General features: G+C 53.5%; 8 protein-coding genes across 8 annotated transcripts; 3 read left to right on the plus strand and 5 right to left on the minus strand.

The window, feature by feature from the left end:
• Positions 1-42: 42 nt before the first annotated feature.
• Positions 43-4,994, plus strand: FIBRA_05460 (uncharacterized protein; the record flags this gene model as incomplete). The annotated part of the gene is made up of 7 exons (XM_012327224.1): positions 43-269; positions 331-1,346; positions 1,400-1,881; positions 1,932-2,088; positions 2,119-2,146; positions 2,205-3,472; positions 3,526-4,994. The coding sequence occupies 7 exons, from the start codon at positions 43-45 to the stop codon at positions 4,992-4,994; spliced, it is 4,647 nt and encodes a 1,548-aa protein (XP_012182614.1).
• A 248-nt stretch (positions 4,995-5,242) lies between these two features.
• On the minus strand, positions 5,243-6,859 carry FIBRA_05461 (uncharacterized protein; the record flags this gene model as incomplete). The annotated part of the gene is made up of 6 exons (XM_012327225.1): positions 5,243-5,528; positions 5,595-5,756; positions 5,805-5,865; positions 5,922-6,378; positions 6,441-6,545; positions 6,596-6,859. The coding sequence occupies 6 exons, from the start codon at positions 6,857-6,859 to the stop codon at positions 5,243-5,245; spliced, it is 1,335 nt and encodes a 444-aa protein (XP_012182615.1).
• Positions 6,860-7,006: 147 nt separating this feature from the next.
• On the plus strand, positions 7,007-7,345 carry FIBRA_05462 (uncharacterized protein; the record flags this gene model as incomplete). The annotated part of the gene is made up of 1 exon (XM_012327226.1): positions 7,007-7,345. One exon carries the CDS (start codon positions 7,007-7,009, stop codon positions 7,343-7,345), a length of 339 nt encoding a protein of 112 aa, XP_012182616.1.
• Positions 7,346-7,659: 314 nt separating this feature from the next.
• On the minus strand, positions 7,660-9,039 carry FIBRA_05463 (uncharacterized protein; the record flags this gene model as incomplete). The annotated part of the gene is made up of 6 exons (XM_012327227.1): positions 7,660-7,757; positions 7,812-8,005; positions 8,063-8,628; positions 8,678-8,820; positions 8,870-8,944; positions 8,997-9,039. The coding sequence occupies 6 exons, from the start codon at positions 9,037-9,039 to the stop codon at positions 7,660-7,662; spliced, it is 1,119 nt and encodes a 372-aa protein (XP_012182617.1).
• Positions 9,040-9,558: 519 nt separating this feature from the next.
• FIBRA_05464 (uncharacterized protein) lies at positions 9,559-10,857 on the minus strand (the record flags this gene model as incomplete). The annotated part of the gene is made up of 2 exons (XM_012327228.1): positions 9,559-9,573; positions 9,631-10,857. The coding sequence occupies 2 exons, from the start codon at positions 10,855-10,857 to the stop codon at positions 9,559-9,561; spliced, it is 1,242 nt and encodes a 413-aa protein (XP_012182618.1).
• A 527-nt stretch (positions 10,858-11,384) lies between these two features.
• Positions 11,385-12,613, minus strand: FIBRA_05465 (uncharacterized protein; the record flags this gene model as incomplete). Its single annotated transcript, XM_012327229.1, has 5 exons — positions 11,385-11,525; positions 11,587-11,810; positions 11,868-12,025; positions 12,083-12,328; positions 12,387-12,613. 5 exons carry the CDS (start codon positions 12,611-12,613, stop codon positions 11,385-11,387), a joined length of 996 nt encoding a protein of 331 aa, XP_012182619.1.
• Positions 12,614-12,926: 313 nt separating this feature from the next.
• On the minus strand, positions 12,927-14,779 carry FIBRA_05466 (uncharacterized protein; the record flags this gene model as incomplete). The annotated part of the gene is made up of 3 exons (XM_012327230.1): positions 12,927-14,257; positions 14,312-14,483; positions 14,543-14,779. The coding sequence occupies 3 exons, from the start codon at positions 14,777-14,779 to the stop codon at positions 12,927-12,929; spliced, it is 1,740 nt and encodes a 579-aa protein (XP_012182620.1).
• A 469-nt stretch (positions 14,780-15,248) lies between these two features.
• Positions 15,249-15,786, plus strand: FIBRA_05467 (uncharacterized protein; the record flags this gene model as incomplete). The annotated part of the gene is made up of 3 exons (XM_012327231.1): positions 15,249-15,337; positions 15,386-15,548; positions 15,613-15,786. The coding sequence occupies 3 exons, from the start codon at positions 15,249-15,251 to the stop codon at positions 15,784-15,786; spliced, it is 426 nt and encodes a 141-aa protein (XP_012182621.1).
• Positions 15,787-17,387: the final 1,601 nt, after the last annotated feature.

Genomic DNA, 17,387 nt, shown 5'->3' on the forward strand with positions numbered 1-17,387 from the left:
GCTTTTCATGGCACGCAGCCCAACCTCGCTATTCCAGCATCCATGACCGCCATCGTGAATGGCGGAAGTGCAGGGGAGTTACAGAGGATTCCTCACGGGAAGGAGCATCGTCACTCCCTCAGTCGGTTGGACGTTAGTACCACCATGGACAAGATGGCTCTGGGCGTGCGTTTGGATGGTGACTTCGTTGCAGATCCTATCCTCAGTGGAAGAATGCAGGCAGCATATTGGATGGAACGTTTGCATACGGAAGAGATCTCGGAGATCGAGTGAGTAGTCCTCGGCCAGATTTCCGTTCTCACTGTTCATACGTCGTGTCACTGGCTTCAGTGCAACCAACTACAAAGTCATCACTGCTGGTCAATTTGACCAACGCTGGGACGGTAAAGAAAATCGCTCACTACTTGGCGTATGCCTTATCGCAACGCGGACTTTGCATATTTTCCGAATAGCCAAACATGAACACAACATGGTCGCCACAGTAGAGGCTCGCCTTTCTGCCTGTTCAGTCTGTTCAATCCGTGCAACCCGCGACGTAATCCGAGATCTGTTAATTGTCAAGGTAGATGGAAGTCTTGCCCTCCTGACCCATGGGCTCTATGAGCTACCTCTGCACGTCACTCTCACCACTGGCCGCGATAGCTCTAACGTGGATGTAGATCCCAACTCTTTACGAAGCCAGACTTATCTTTCATCGAGTAAGGCGGCTGTCGCCGTCAATGAAGCGGTGGAGTCGTCGGTCACGATAATGTTTGCAGATCGCTCACGATGCCGCGCGACAATCGACCTCACGCCCCGTGACCTTGCATCTCGCCAGTGTCTGATGATGTTGGCTCTGACGTTACCCTCCGATCTCTTTTTCGTTCTTCATCACCGCTATTTGGTGAATTGGTCACGGAAAGGTCTAAATGTGTCTCCAGAAGTATCTTTCTCCGCATTTGCTTCAGCGTTATACGAGACATTCGGGATAGACCAGGACACTAGGCCAGTACAACTTCCCCGTACCCGCATTGACGATTCGTGGCAAGCCATGGCACGAACAGCATCCTGCTTTCGCTTCCGCGATGATACTGTGCTACGGAAATTACAGCTGCCGACGCCCTACCCTATATCAAACCCGGTGCTGAAGGCATCGGCGAAGGCGAGCCGTTATCTTGGTCCAATACTTCTGGCCCTGCACAACGTAGCAGAAGATATGCGGCTTATGACGGATCGGGCACAGGAGCTACTCAGGCTTGTTCCTGTCTTGTGCAGGATCGCTATCCTCGTCCGCCCGGAGTGGGCTGACTACTGGAAACGTCTTTGCCCTGATGCTATGGACGCTTGGCCATCGCCAAACGGGGCAGGTGAAGTCATCTTCTGGACTTATACATCTTATTTGCTGACAATTTTTGCTTAGTTGTTGGACACGTCGATGATCGCCTTACTGTGTGGCCCGCGGATGCGTCTGCCATCCTCTATGGCCGTATCAATAACCCGGACTGGAATATAGCGCCTTTAGATACCCATCCTATAGCCCAGTCATTCAAAATCTCCCCATCCTTTGCATTTGGCAATGGGGAACCATTGATCCTCTTGCGCCAGCTCACCAACGTGTATAGATCGCTGGCAGATAACAAAGTCCTGGAGACCCGGAAGCGCGCCGAGAATGCCCTTCAAGTCATGGTGAAGGCGCATATAGGCCTCGACGTCATCCGGGCGCTACCTTTAGGGGTTGCAGCACCGTTCCGAGAGGCTTGTCGAACGTGTCAACTGTCTCCTAGTGGCGAATGGTCTCTTTTTGCATATAATCTCATAGGGCGGAATGACCTCGCGGAAGTCATGGACGCACCAGCTGACCCACTTAACAACCGAGGATATCGATCTATCAAAGACTTTATCGTGAGCTCGTTATTGAAACCTGTTGATTCATCGTTCTCACCTGCCGTCAGCTGCCACCAACGGCTCGGAAAACGATGCGCCAGCATATTGACGATACATGCAAAGCAATCACTGGTGAATTTAGTGCAGTTTCGGGCGTTGAGATGGATTTAGGCGACTTCACCCAGATACGATTTGGTCAAGACAGACGCTTGGAAGAGGTAGCACGTATGTTGTGCTCATCTACCATACCTACAGTTAAGGCGATTGAAAGACCAGAATTGAGGTCTGTATATTACTTATTGATTGGACGATGTGGTCGTAATGACTGAGAAATTTTACAGCGAACATGATCAAGCCAAAGAACAGCAGCATCAAGTCGTGAGGTTGGCGGAAAGAACCCTAGCATTGCCTGTGGGCAGAGCGTTATTCACTTTTGGCTCTGTACCCACGGTCACTCGCGAGGCGTACGCAATACCCAAGATCGAATATACGGTTCGCCTTCAGCCACTCAATGCGTTGATAACACCGGAGTCTGGCAAGATTCCACTGGAATGCACAAACTGGGGCGAATTCCACAATGGGGTTGCCGCTGGACTACGAATCTCGTCAGAGTCTAATGCTGTAGAAAGTACTTGGATCAAGTTCAATAAGCCGTCAGAACTTACCCCCGAGCACGCCGGTTTCTTGTTCGCCCTAGGCCTTACTGGGCATCTACGTGAAATGCTGACATGGCATACGTTCGGATATTTGACACCAAAACACGACATGACCTCTATCGGTGTTCTTCTAGGACTCTCAGCAGCCAATGCCGGAACCAGTAATCGTCATGTTACAAAGCTACTCGCTGTGCATACGCCCGCCTTGTTACCGACCCCAACAGTTGATTTGAACGTTCCTTTGATCACCCAAGCGGCTGGTCTGATGGGCATCGGCCTTCTCTACATGGGCACCAAGAACAGGCGCATGGCTGAGGTCTGTTTGAGTCAAATTAGCCGCAAGGATCTATACCAGCCCGATGTGAGCAACGAGTATCGCGAAGCCTACACACTCTCGGCTGCGCTCGCATGCGGTATGGTGATGCTCGGTAAAGGCTCTTCAATACCTGCTGATCTGGCATTCCTTTCACGACTACGTATCCTTATTCATGGCGAAGGTCACACCGTGATGGATGGCAAGCAGGCACGCCCAACGTTTGACATCAATTTGACATCTCCAGCCGCGACGATCACTCTGGGCTTGATATACCTTAGAACAGGCAGACAGGACGTTGCGGATATCCTCACTATCCCTGATACTCTTCTTGCCCTAAATAGTGTACAGCCGAGCTTCTTGCTTCTACGTGTGCTAGCTAAGGCTCTAATAATGTGGGACAAGATCACACCATCAAAGGAATGGCTGACATCCCAGATTCCTCAGTCCATCCTGTCAGCGGTTTCGGCAAGGTTCCGAGGCAAGCAGGAAGATGATGCATATGAACTAGCGTACTACAATCTCCTTGCAGGTCTTTGCTTCGCAGTCGCTCTGAAATATGCCGGGACGGCAAGAGAAGAAGCATACTTGTTGATCATCCAGCACTATGACATGTTTAGTCAGATGGCATACACAAATAGTAAGTCTTAGATAATTTCTCTATCTCTGATGCCACTCATTTTTCCTCTTCAGGTCCTGCATTTGACCATAGAATCAAGCGTGCAGCAATCCGGGATGGACTGAACCTCATTTCAATTGCTCTCAACATGGTAATGGCTGGTACCGGCGAGATAAACTGCCTCAGAAGGCTTCGTTATGCATACGGGATGTATAATCAACCAATCCGCTACGGAACCCACGTAGCAACTCACATGTCTCTCGGCTTATTGTTCTTGGGTGGAGGCCGTTTTACTCTCGGTACCTCAGATGCCGCCATTGCATGCATGTTAGCTGCTTTCTTTCCCCGATTTGTGCATGTATCTTCCGACAACAAGAGCTACCTGCAAGCGCTCCGACATTTATGGGTTTTAGCGGTGGAACCTCGATGTTTAATCCCTCGCGATGTGGACACAAAAGAGGTCGTCTATCTGCCCATCAAGATCAAGGTTAAAGAAGGCAAAGAGGTTGGCACGACGCAGCTCATTTCACCAACCTTGATACCTGACCTTGACAAACTGCTCTCAATTCGTGTGGATACTCCCCGGTATTGGCCATTCTATCTAGATATTGCGAACTATCCTCGCCATAAGGAAACGCTGTTACGGAGTCAGACGCTCTTTGTGAAGCGTCGCACTGCATTCTTGAGCTATAGAGAAGACCCGAAAGGCAGCCGTAGTTTATTTGTTCGGTCTGGCTCCTCCACCGGCGATGCGGCGACACTCGACTTCCCCCAGCCGAGCAGCACAGAATCACATTCATATGGCGAATTACACCATTTTATTTCGTCATTTTCGAACGACGTTCTGTTTTTGGCCTTTGCGGATCGCTTCTGTCGTGATGATGGCGAGACACCGGAAGAGAAGCAGCTGCAAGCATATTGTCATGCCAGTCTTCTGGACAGCATCCTGCAGGACAAGTCGCAAACAATACAGACGCACCTCACCTTGTATCGCTACCGCACCATGTCGCCCGATTCACGATACTTCAACCTGCGCTCCCAGGACCTCCGGTTTGCTACGGATTTCTACAGCAGGATTTACGATCGACGATTCAGTGGACGAAGCGAAAATAATCCTCGGCCGCCGCTGATTCGAGAAAGTACTCTTTCGGGTGCCCAGTTAGCGTTGGATCGTCAGTTAGACGACATCCGCGACACCGACGCTTTCAAAACTTTACTACGACACTATGTTCGAGGCGAAACCTTACCAATGCCTCCCGTTGACTCGGAGGAATATAAGTATCACCGTGCCCTGTCGTGGTATCTCCAACGGAATAGCGTTCCAGCTGCGCCTATTCTTGTAATTTTGAAGTCGTTGGCTCACCATGCGCACCAGCAATGTCTGAGTGCACCTCCTCCGAATGGCACACTCAATGCGACGGTGCTGGACCAAGGCATTAGAGAGGTCTTGCATGCTACAGGCACCCAGATGACGACCGTCATGGGGTCGGGGTGGTCTGTACGGTCTCTCGACGAGATAATCTCGGCTTGGAATCCGTCATAGTCTATGATAACTTTGGCCGGAGTTATTGGTTAAATGGACTCTAAATTGTAGCGATGTACCCAGTGTATTATAATCTTGTGCAATCAATAGTGTCCGCTCATAGAAATGCTAGCAATACATACAAAACTTGTATCTCACAGCGATTGTAGTCATCAAAAAAATCCGGAATGTAAAAGCAAAACCTGATTGAAAACGAGTAGAGCTACAAACCTCAAATACATACCAGCACTGTCAAGGGCTCCAGCCCTTCATCCGATTCGGGCCTTCTTCCTTGCGTGTCCACTCCCGATACCAGTAGCACCCCCGCTGAGACTTGCAAAGCTTGCTGCACTACCCGGCTTCCCTGAGTGTGAGTGCGAGAGCTGCGCCGATAGATGTGCCTGCGCCTGCGCCTGTACCTGTGCGATCTGGGCCTGTACTTGTGACTGTGCCTGCGACTGCGACGCCGCTGGGAGCGGGATCATGGACGGCGCGTCGTCGTGCGAGATGCGCCGTTGTGGCGGAATTTGATGCGGAGGGAGTGATTGGAACGCGCTATGATATGAGGCATTTCAGCTCAGTGGGGAAATCATTGGGTGGGCGTTATGAATGTATACGTACTTGGCGGTCGGCTTTGGGTCTTCGTGGAACCATTTGTTCTGCAGCGCTTCTTTCGCTGTTAGGCGATTGTCGGGATCGTAGGCGAAGAGAAGACGGAGCAGCTCGTAGCCTTCGGTGGAGCGAGTTCGAGACTGGAACCAGTCTAATAAGTGGTTCTTGTACCTGTTCATTCTTGTCAATGTGTGTGTGGGCCAATGATGGAATACTCACACGTCTAGCCGTTTCATGTTCTGGTACTCCGGAAGAGTCTTCACGCCAGGCCATTCTCGTTCTACAATATAACGCTTTTGAGAAACGCATTATTAGGCGCTATGCAATTGCGCTAACCATCAGGTGTGCCCAACACCTCGAAGATCTTGAGGAGCTGGTCCTTTTGGAATGGCACGTTTTTCTTGGAATCTAGCTTCGCTTCTTCGCCCTTGAATATGGGACGCAGACTCGCGAGCTCCGCCATCACGCACCCTACCGCCCACACATCAACCGCCTTGTTGTAGTGCTTCGCACCGAGTAAAAGCTCTGGGGCGCGGTACCAAATGGTCACCACAACTTTGTCTCCCGCGAAAAGTGGCTGAAGTGGTTGATGAGTCAAACGTGCTAGGCCAAGGTCACCAATCTTGACGACCCCAGATGCGGTGATGAGGATATTTGCAGGCTTCAGGTCGCGGTGAATGATGTGCACAGTGTGGAGGTAGAGGAGGCCGTTGAGCAGCTGATAGGTTAGAGATTTGAGTACGGGCAAGGTTATTCCTGTGCGAAGTGTCTGAGAGTGATGGTGGATTACTTGCTACTCCAAACCGCAAAGACAGTCAGATTAGTTTTTGATTGGATCGAATTGAACGTACGAACGAGGAAGTCGTGTTCCGCGTACTCGAATACCATATATATCGACTTGTCCTCGAGGATAACCTCTTTGAGTGCTACGACGTTCTCATGGGATATTTCGCGATTCAGCTGAGTGAGGGTCACCAAATGAGCCACACGTCGGCGAAGATCGCGCTCACCGCAATTTCCCTAATAGCACTCTGGCTTATACCCGTGTATGTGATGATGTCCCCTTCCTTGTCAGGCTTGAACTTCTTTATGGCGTGTATTCGGCCATCGCTGTCCCTGCTCTTTGCCTTGTACACCCTGCCGTACGTACCAGAAGATATGAATCCTTCGATGAGGTATTTCTCCGTTACGCGTTTGCGCTCAGCGTCGCGCCTCGCGCGGTACAGGCGCATTGGGTCGTTCATGAGAGTAGCCATCGGTCCCTCCTCCAGCATTGAGTCGAGTTTAAATAGCCGGGACGTCGCCAATCGCGGGGAGCGCAGCCTGAGCCGACGAGCGTCTGGCTCATAAATTCCGTCCTGCGCTAATCTTATCTACATACCTTCACCCTGAGGGCTCGAAGCTCGAGAGTCGTCTACCACATGGGACGCAGCGCAAAACTCCACAAGCGAGCAGTGAGTCTCATCGACTTCCTGATTCCAGATGCATTCTTAACCGTACGCGGCACCCAACAGAAGAAAACGGCCTCTTCGACCTCTGCAGCTGCTTCTGCTCCTCGTCCTGCAACTAAACCTTCCGATGTATCCACCTCCGCCGCTCAAGAACAAAAGAAAAGGGCAGGATTAAAGGCGAAGGTAGGCAAGCGCAGGAAAGATGATGCGGAAGGACCCGTCTTAGGCGGTGCTGACTACGTGGATCTAATGTTGGGTGGGAGGCGAAAGGCTATGGAGGAGGCTACCAAATTGCCCAGAGATGACTAGAATTACAGAGCCAGGACATCCAGGGAGACCTAGTGCTAGCTCCCATCTGACTAGGTTATTATCTCTTACCGTAACTTCGCGATCGCGCACAAATACACTCGATCTCAGAACAATTCTGCACATGCAGTGATCATCTCCGCAAGGATTTTTGTGCAGAGCGCTCTTAAAAGCTACCTTAGTCCGTTGCACATGGAACAATCGCGTAGCATGGATGTCATACAAGACATGTGTTGGTAACAGTAGACAGGTCGTAATCATATCAGCCAATCTGCATAGCGGCCACGCGCCCTCCTCAATACCACAACCCATCACGCTCACGGAGCGAACAGAGTGGTCAGGAACTTCTCGCCGGCAGCTTTGGATGCCTTGGCTTTCTTCTTGTCCTTCTGTGCCTTCACGCGCTCTTGCTTGACTATATGCAATGGGGTCAGAAGGTTTCCAGGGTTCTTAGATAAACGTAACATACGGAGTTCGTGCCTGCGGATGGTCTTGGCGTAGGGGTTCAAGCGGAAGAGAACACCCTTGTTAACGAGGGGGTTCTTGTGTTGCGTCCAGGGGCGCTTTTGGTGCTTGGGGTTCGCGGGACGGACGACAGCCTGAATCTCATCGCTGTTGATCAAGCGGGTGACGTCAGGGTTGCTGATCTTCGCGGTGGGAAGGCTGTCATAATCAATAGTCATGAGCACCCCGAATTCAAAGTGAGTGGAATGCACGAACACAAAGTTCTTCTTGTAAACTGCTGCCTTATCGAAGGTGCCGAAAACCTCGTCCAGGAGCCCAAAGGCACCCTCGGTCCAGATAACAAAGCGGCCAAGATGACCACCGGGGGCGAGCTGGAGCAGGTTCAGTCTCCTGACGTTCACGAGCTCAACACCAGGCAAATTCCTGAACGCCTTGACGATGCCATTGTCCTCGTTGTACACAACGAGCGGGCCGCGGCGCTGGCGGTGGCGACGGTTCCGCAGCTTACCCTTGCCCGCACGAAGCTTACGTGAGTTGGAGACCTTGACAACATCGGTATACGCTTTGAGGGACTTGAGGAGGGCAACTGCCTCTTTGGTCTTCACGAAGGACTCGACAGCGGACGCGACGACGAGGGGGACCTCCTCGATCTCCTCAATACGGTGGCCACGGGCAAGGACAAGCGAGGGGAGCGCAGACGCAGCGAGAGCGGAGACGACAGCGAAGCGGCGCTGGCCCTGGTTGACCTTTACGTGCCACTTCCGCCAGGTCTTAGTGGGCGCGAACATGCGACCACCACGGCACATGTTACCGAAAGCAGCCTGAACTAGCTCAGTGCGTGTGTTGAGAATAGGCAGAGGAAGTACATACCTGGCCAGAGCGGTGGGTTCCTCCACCGCCGACACGGGGAATACGAGCAACAGCACGACCAGTACCCCACGACTCAGCACTAGTTTGGTGACCAGCCTTCTCGCTCACTGCGTACGCCTGCCTCTTGTTCTTTGCGATACTCTCTGCAGTGACATTTAGAGTGATCCCTCAGCTTCTCCGGGAAATACTTACTGTGGACTTGCTGAACAACATCAAGCCTAATGGGTGCGGTAAGGACCGCAGGCAAGGGAAGGGAGCTCGATGCCTCTGTAAGAGAGATCAGACCGTGAATATTTCATGAATGCAACGTAATACATACCCCCAGAGGTCGAGCGCACGTTAACGGTGGGGCGGGAGGCCATTGTTGCGGATAGTCTTGGAGTCTTGACGGCGCCGACGCTTGACGGTGTTGTGTGTATCTTGAAAAATAGAGTTTGCCAGTACCTCAGTTCCAAACAAACTCCGACGAACGCAGCTGTGGCTGAGATCCTTAACCGAGATACATGCCCCGGCAGTTACCGGAATCGTCTATTACTCAGATTGTGGACAAGATTCGAGTGCGGAATGGGTAGCGGTAAGTACGTACGTCAGTGAATATGCATAATATTCTGACCATAAGTCTAAAAACAGAGCTCGTGTGACTCCAGATTTATACAGTTGTGGACCGAAAACTGCTCTGATAGATTCAGAGATCCTCAACTTATGTTCTCCGGACTCCTGAGGTACGAAATCCTGGGCGAGGCCGATTGGCCTTTGTACTACAAAACGATAGGAAATTGGTGGATGCCAAATACGCTTATCGGGGACAACCGGGCCATTGCTGACTTGAAGCGCCTCCGGCTGGCATAACGACACTATTTCTTGAACGCTATATCTCCTGCTCAAGTACAAGGGTCCTGCGAGACGAAATGCATGAATATTCGATACGACGGATAGATTGCCATAGGATTTACCTGTGATGGCTCCGCTGCCAAGACATGCAAATGTACTCGACGTGACAAGGAATTGAAGATGTGATGCACTTTCCCGGAGACTACAGCGAGTCTCAGCGAGCCTGTGTAGACAAAATAAACGTTGAGGAGGTTGGCGTAGCGAGGGCTGAGCAGGATGGCCTCCAGGTTGTCATATACTTTTTTCTTCCTAAATTTACACGTATTCTCGAATGCGATCGAAAACTTGAGCTCTAGCACGCTCGGCGATGCAATGCTAGCGAGGAGCGGAACAACGACAGGATGACTTGGATCGTGCAGGTTAATGCTGTGCAACTGTGGGTTTTTGGAAAAACTGATCGAGTGAAGGATAACTGGAGATACAGTGAGGAGCACATTAACAGAAACGATGAAGCCGAACATACTGTTGGACCCGTGATCCCGTCTCCATTTGTTCGAATTGATAAACCGCAACTCGACTTGATGTAGAGCCCCACCGAGTCCCTGTATGACACGACCTATCTTGGGCAAATCGGACACCCGCGAGGTGTGAAAGGAGTAGCTTCGACATCCTGGTGCTTGCGTGCTCATGAACCAATTCGGAAGCCACGGAAACGGAATGCCGCTGTCATATGTGTGAAAGTGAACCGCAGGTATATGGGCGAGATATGAATGCATGCCAGCGTCGATTGCATCTGTTTCCATAGGTATATGATAGTGAGCGGTCACACATGAGATGTCGTGGTAGTGTAGATCATGGATATTAGGAAGGGAAGAGACAAGGAGAGCTATGAGGGAGAAGATGAAGGACCTATGGAATTGACATCGAACAAAGCTGAGACGCGTTACGGCCTTGAAGGACGGCATGCTCAAGAAGAGCTCCGTGCTGGCATATTTCTTCATCTTTTCGAGTGGGACATACAAGTCAACGAACTCCAGAGAGTAGACCTTCTTGAGGTTCTTCGCCATCGAGATGGCAATAGAGGGAACCCATGCTAAATCTGCTTCCCCAGGCAACGACTCCCTGATGCGCAACTCCCGGACCCAATGCGCAATTGCAGGAGTATCTTCTATCAACCCGAGTAGCTCCTGGTGTCTGCACTCCGTGTTGATGGTAATTCTACGGAATACATAAGGCCGGCACGCTGAACGCCAAGACTGAGAGCAAAGTGAAATCGCCAGTAGCGATGATGAGTCGTACCACAAGTAGCTCGCTATATGGTCCAGAAGTTCTACCGGGATGGGTATCATTGTCGAGAATTTGTCGCGCTCAGGCTATGAATTGTATATGCTGTCAAAGTAATGCCGGTCAGTGTAGCCTATAGGCTGGATAAGAGGAAAAAAATTACGCTCTGCGAATTTCGTCCCTATCGTCGTGCTAGAGAGAAACTAAGAATAACCCGCCACCCTATACATAACCAATAGTTCAAGAAAAGCGAGGCCTCTGTCGGTCGGGATTTCCCGACTTTAGATATCTGGCGCGGTCACATGGTATGTCGTCACGCGTTAGCCCAAAATAGAATCTTCTAAGTTCCACTTTCAATTGCAAGTTACTCAATCAGCTTGTACTATTCATACAGACAGACAACGGGTAAGTTATGCGACATCTACGATCTCCAGAGCGTCACGGTAGTAGGAAGAGCTCTTTCATGTGTTCAATCGTCACGACAGCTCAAGCTGACACGAATACACAAGCGTGATAGTGTACATCGTTAATACTGCATTCCCGTACCGAGAGGCGAAACTATGATAGAACGACATCTATTCATCACAAACACTCAACGAGCATTCCGCCATACTTTCACCGTCCCATCCGCGCTTGCGGTCACCATCTCATCTGCTTCAGTCGGATGGTGCTCGACCCACGTTATCACTTTGTCATGGACTCTTGGTGGAGGATTGGGCTGGAGCGGCGCAGCCTACACCATCATAGCACAGCGGTCAGAACGGAGGTGTGAAGACATTCAGGGGAAAACGCACATCGAGCAGGTCCCAAGCCCACACCATGCCCTTTTCGTCGCCACAGACGACACTAGCTTCAGCGTGGCCGAAGCACGCACGAGAACGATATGATGCAATCGAATGGCCTGTAAAGTCGTTCAACATCTTACCTGTCGACATGTCCATCAGGCGGACGTGAGAGTCAAGCGTCGTGACGAGATACGTCTGGCCGTCTTTTGAAGGCACAACGGATGTGACAGGATCTACGTGTGGTGAGCTGCAGTGAGACGCTTGTCACTGAAGGAGCGTCCGCCACATACGGCCTATCAAGTCGGAGCGAAGTTCGCCCATACGAAGATCATAGGTTCTGACGTGCCCATCCACCGAACCCGTAAGGACATATGTCGGCCCTACATGTAGGGTCTGGACAGAATCTCGAGCATCGTCGAGGACTTGGATGGCTTGACGGTTTGGAGAGCTTTGTAAAAACAGTCAGTGATCCAAGCCGGAGGACAAGATTCAGATAGAGACTTACCGGAGGTCCCAGAGTCTCACGGTAGAATCATAGGAGCCTATGCTGAGGGTCTGTTTAGAGTGTCGCGCCGCAGTTGCGCTCGGGGACGTACCACTGGCCAAGACGCTGGCATCTTCGTTGAACTCAACAACAAATATCTTCCCCATATGTCCCGCGATCCTCCGGATTGTCGTTCCCGACATAACGTCCCACAGAAACACGGAGCGGTCTCCCCCCGAGGACGCAAGCTTGCCATTGTCGTGCGACCTACAACGGAAATCTCTCAACACAGTTCGCGTTGCATTCGGCTCCTAAGACGACTTACACGCTCACAGAAAGCACCTCGTAGCCGTGTGCAGCAAACGTCTTTATCTCCGTCCCCAAGTCCGGATTCCACAGTCGAACCGTCCGGTCCTGCCCACCCGTAAGGACATATTTCGCGGTGCCTTTCGCGTATCGGACCACATGCACCGGTCCCTTGTGGTTTTTGAGAGTAGTGTGTAGGCTCCGCGCAAGAGGTGCCGGACCACGAGATGGTGCTGTAGCGTTCATGACTTGGAAAGTGATTCATTGCCGCCACAAGTCCCACCGCTCGTCGAGCGCTTCACTTCTGTCCAGATTTAGCAGCTCAGAAAGAACGAAGGATGCATAACATTCGCGCAGAAGCATTTTCACTCCCATTCATACGACTTGCTGCTTTGGGAGTCATTTCCCATTCCTGTGGCTGGCCTGGAAAACATGCGATTGGTCGACTCACACACAGCATGTAGAGAGCCCCATGTATAAATCAATTCGGCTGAGAAAATTGGGGTACAATATAAAAGTAAACGATAAAATTCAGCGAAAATCTAAGAGCCTCTACAGTTCAAATATCGAATCTCCACACCCGCACACCCGCAGCATCCGCCGTGATAATCCTCCGCTCATCAAACACAGCGTTCCCCTTCACCGCCAGCGCCGCCCCCAGGGCACGATCATCACCGACGTCCTCCTCGCCCTCCGCAAACCCAGCAGAGACCTCGGCGCCCGTCCCGCCCTCGAGATCCCACACCCATATGCTGCCGTTCACCCCGAGGCTGACACAGCGCCCGTCCGCGAGCGACAGCGCGGAGACCGGGCCAATCTGGCCGTGGAGGCTGCGCACGAACGTCAGCTTCGGCAGGGAGCTGGACGCCGCGGACGCGGGGAGGTGCAGGCGGTACAGCTGCAGCGCGCTGGCAGAGTGCAAGCTGGACGAGGCGTAGGTGGACGAGCGGCTCCGCGGGCTCGACGCGGACCGGGGGACCGGCGACGCGGAGGGGGATGGCGAAGGCGAGGGGGAAGGTGAGGAGGGCGCGTCGGCGGGGGGCGGCGGGAGTAGCGGGTCTCCGGGCGCGAGGACGACCCACTTTCCGTCCGTCTGCGTGTCCGCGACGCGCGCGACCTTGCGCGCCCACTGCTCGCGCATCAGGCGGAGCTTGTGCTCGTCGATCCACCCCTGCGGCACGTCGATCGCCCGCGTCGTGCGCGTGGTCGTGACTGCCATGCGGGTGGGCGCGCGGGTGGAAATGAGCAGTTCTGTCGCGCCCACGCTCCAGTGTGAGGGGTAGACGGGGATCGCGTACGCGAGCACGAGCTTGTACGAGGAGGGCGAGGGAGAAGACAGCACGAGCGAGCTGGGTGGGTGCGAGGTGAAGGACGTGAGCGTTTGTGTGTGGGCCACGTTGTTGTCGGACAGGTCATATAGCGAGAGATGGAACGCCTGCGAGAGCGTGACGAGGAGCGGATGGTGGTATACGGCTTGGATGATGGGCGATGTACGTGAATTCTGGGTCACAGGCACGTATGTGAGCTGTCGGAATGACAGCGAGGGCGTGCGGTGGTCGAGGGAAAATACCGCTATTTCACCCGTGGCTAGACACGCTGCGAGTCGTATAGTGTGAGAAGAGGGCGGAGACTGATCGAGGGCGAGAGAAGTTATGCGTGTGCTACCTAAGCGATTTGACTGGCAGCGCATGGTGAATGTCCCATGTGAGGGCGTTGTGAGCGAGACGATCGGACAAGTCGACGCGCGAGAAGACGCAGTGATAGTCATGTTCCCGGAAATCATCAAGAACGTCTCCTGTTGGCCGCCTCCCAAGTCTGGAGGTTGCTGCGAAGGTGCTGTCGACAACGGTAGCTCTATGCCCTCGCTCAAAGATTTCACTGAACAGCGTCCTGGACAAAAGCTCTTCAATCAGAAGCACCTCCAGCCCCAAAATCTCAACTTACCAGTGCGCCAGTTGGAGCTGATCCGGAACATCCACTTCCAGTCCTTCACATCGTCCGACTTGGCCCTTCCAGGCAGGGGCCGCACCTCCCGCCCATCAGCACGACCAATGAAGCCTCTTACCCCGCGCAGCCGTGGCCGACCGTACTCACGGAGGTACAAGTCCTTCCATAACTATCGGCAGGTGTTTAACGTCCGCATGACCAACGGAGATGCGCGTGAGGGATATGTACCTGATTGTCGAGCGACAGCCGCGACCAGTGTCTGTTCGTCGGCTGGACGGCGCAGAGGTCTGCCCAGGAGAGATGAGAGAAGATGACGAGCACGATCTCGTCATAGAGCAGGGTGTCGAACGTCGACTGAAGAGCGTGGGCAGAGAAGGACGCTTGCGGCTGCTCGGGGTTGGATGTGGTGTGCGCCCGTTTGGGTGGTGGGAGTGGAGCGGGTGATAGGGACCGTTTGGAATGCATATCGCCAGACTCGAGCTGGGTACGAAGCCTTTGACGACTTGTTTAGGAGTCTGCGAGGCCAGGTAGCTGTGCGTACCAGTTCTGGGTGTTCTCGGTCCCAAATCGTCCTTAGTAAGACTTGCTACTGATTCCGCCAGTTGACGGGATGTCAATACACCGCTGGCTAGGTTCAATTCTGAGGGCGCGTACCCACTCACTGCGCGTTGCGCAGCGCCCGCGGCCGATAGAAAGGTAGGTTGCAAGTTGATAATGGTGCGGTCGAGTAGACTCGAGCACTCTGTGGAGAGATTATGGATCTCCGAGATCACATTATAGACGCCCATACTGGAGCGCTGATTGGTTGGACTCAAACTCTATCCCCAGTCTACTGTGGTCCGTTTGGGCTGTTGTCCCGCAACCACGTATTCGACTTCTTCGGACCGACTAGTCACTACACCTACCCGTCCTCTTCCCCGGCTACACACGAGCGATGGCTCAAAAGCTCCAGACCGCTACCCCCATCACGATAGCCTCTGTCTCCCAAGAGATGACTTCTCGAAAAGTGCGGGTAGCTGGAAGGTCCGTAGATTATCTCCAGTACCCCATCTGACTGACACGGCATCGCAGGGTACTCGCACACAACACAGAAGCAAGTCTGCTGCTCCTCGCCGACGGCGACGCTGCGCTATTCGTCGATATATCGCTCTGCCTCAGCCCTTTCAAGTCCGCACCATGGTTGCAAGAGATCAACACGCCCGTACTCGCTCTAGGCTACATCGAAGAGTCGCCGGTGGGTGTTCCAGTGACTCCAGCCACTCGCGTCCCCTGAGCCACTGCTGGCAACGGTCACCTAGAACCCTCTTCCGCTGCCAACGCTGCCGCTGCACGCGCCCAGCGCGACCAAGGTTGATCCATATCTCGTCCTGAAGGCCCTGTTAGTGACAGAAGCTCCGGACCTCGACTTGGCCATGTGGAACCATGCGATAGAGGAGAGGAGGAAATGTGCCCTCGAAAGTCACGCGCTGTGACCCCCTTCTATTAGCTTGCATGCGATCCGGCGCAGATTTGAGGCTACATCGACTGTATAGCCTATATCCTCTCAACCTTGTTCACGGGTGCGTTCTGAATCCCACAGGACATTCTGGCAACTGACGTGCAGTCTCAGTGGCATATCATGGCTGACGTCTTGAGTGCACACACACTCTCTCCAAGTGAAGCCGTATCCTGGCATGATATAATAGAATTTCAGCCTTATGGATGTCGATTGCTCGGCGCGCGGCCAGCGTGATGCACTATGCATCTCTCCACCCCCTGCCGACGCCATGCACCGTCCCCGATATTGCCTCGATCTGTGTCTGCTGCCGGACGCAGAGCGGAGATCTTCGCCGCGCACTCACCACCGTGCGATAGGCCACGGGTTTGCCGATCTCCTGTCGTGCGGGCGCAGATCTGGGTTGCGTTGCACCTTCGAGAACCTGGACGAGTCGATATTCGTTCGCCGGCGCCGTATCCGCCCTTTGGCAACCTTCGATCATTCTACCCTGTAATATACATGCTTTGTATCTTAGTGGTGATGGACTCGCTTCATAAACACCATGGGCACCCGCATGCGGACAATGCCCCAAATTATGCATGAGCGAGGTTGACAGAAGGAGAAAAGATGGCGTCGATAGCATGACGGAGACGGGCGGCGTACGGGACGAATTGCATGGGGGTTTCAGGGCAGCAAGCACAATGGAGGAGCCACTCGAGTGCCACTCATCGTGGTTGTAAGCGGCGGCCCAAGTGTGTAATCGAGCGATCGATGCTGGATAAAATGTTATCGGTGATATTTGAGGTGCACGAGGCGGGTGAATTTCGACAATGCAAGCTGGGAGTGTGCCAATGGGGGGCGCAGTGGTGCCTACGAGCATGCGTCTCCACCGCAGGCCAACAATGGGATCAGAGGCGAGAGTTGGTACGTACGTGAGGACGTCAGGAAGGACGAGATACAGGGCGCTAGATCCGGAGGAAGAGCAGGAGTGGCTGCCGCCGGAGGACGGACCAGGAGCCGTTCGCGATGAGGGCAGATAGTAGGCGGCGTGCAGAAGAATGCGCACATGATGGCCTTGAAACTGCGTTATCGGATCCAGGAGAAGTGTGCAGTGAGCAGGAGTGGGAGCCGTGGCGGGGTGGCAGGCGACTCGGTGGGCAAGCCATTTACGAGAGATTTCCGTCAGTGGAGGGCGGGGGGCCTCGTGGGGCGAGAGCAAGGCGGCCTCGAGCAGGCCTGGGGGGAGCAGCGTGGAGGGAGAACGATTAGATTAGATGGGGGGCGCCATGGCCGCCACTCGCCACTCGCCACTCGCCACTCGGACTGGAGGCGGAGGCCCCTGCTCCCTGGCGACGCCCGGGCCTTTGTGGGCTGCACGGTCGCGAGGCTGGGAGTGGCCGTTGTGGCCGCTCAGGACAAAGGACGAGGGCGACGAGGGCGAGGACGGCTGTGGCACGCGATCGCTAAAGGAAGGTCGTTCGCACGATGTCAGATGCAGGCGTCGCAGTGCGGGGAGGCCACACTGGTCAGCCCAGCTGCTTTGGCCGGGATGCCTCATATAAAGCCTGCTAAGCCCCCGCCTTCCGTCTCCCGCCA

The sequence above is a fragment of the Fibroporia radiculosa genome (genome assembly GCF_000313525.1).
Source record: "Fibroporia radiculosa TFFH 294 genomic supercontigs, scaffold4512, whole genome shotgun sequence".
Classification (NCBI taxonomy): domain Eukaryota; kingdom Fungi; phylum Basidiomycota; class Agaricomycetes; order Polyporales; family Fibroporiaceae; genus Fibroporia; species Fibroporia radiculosa.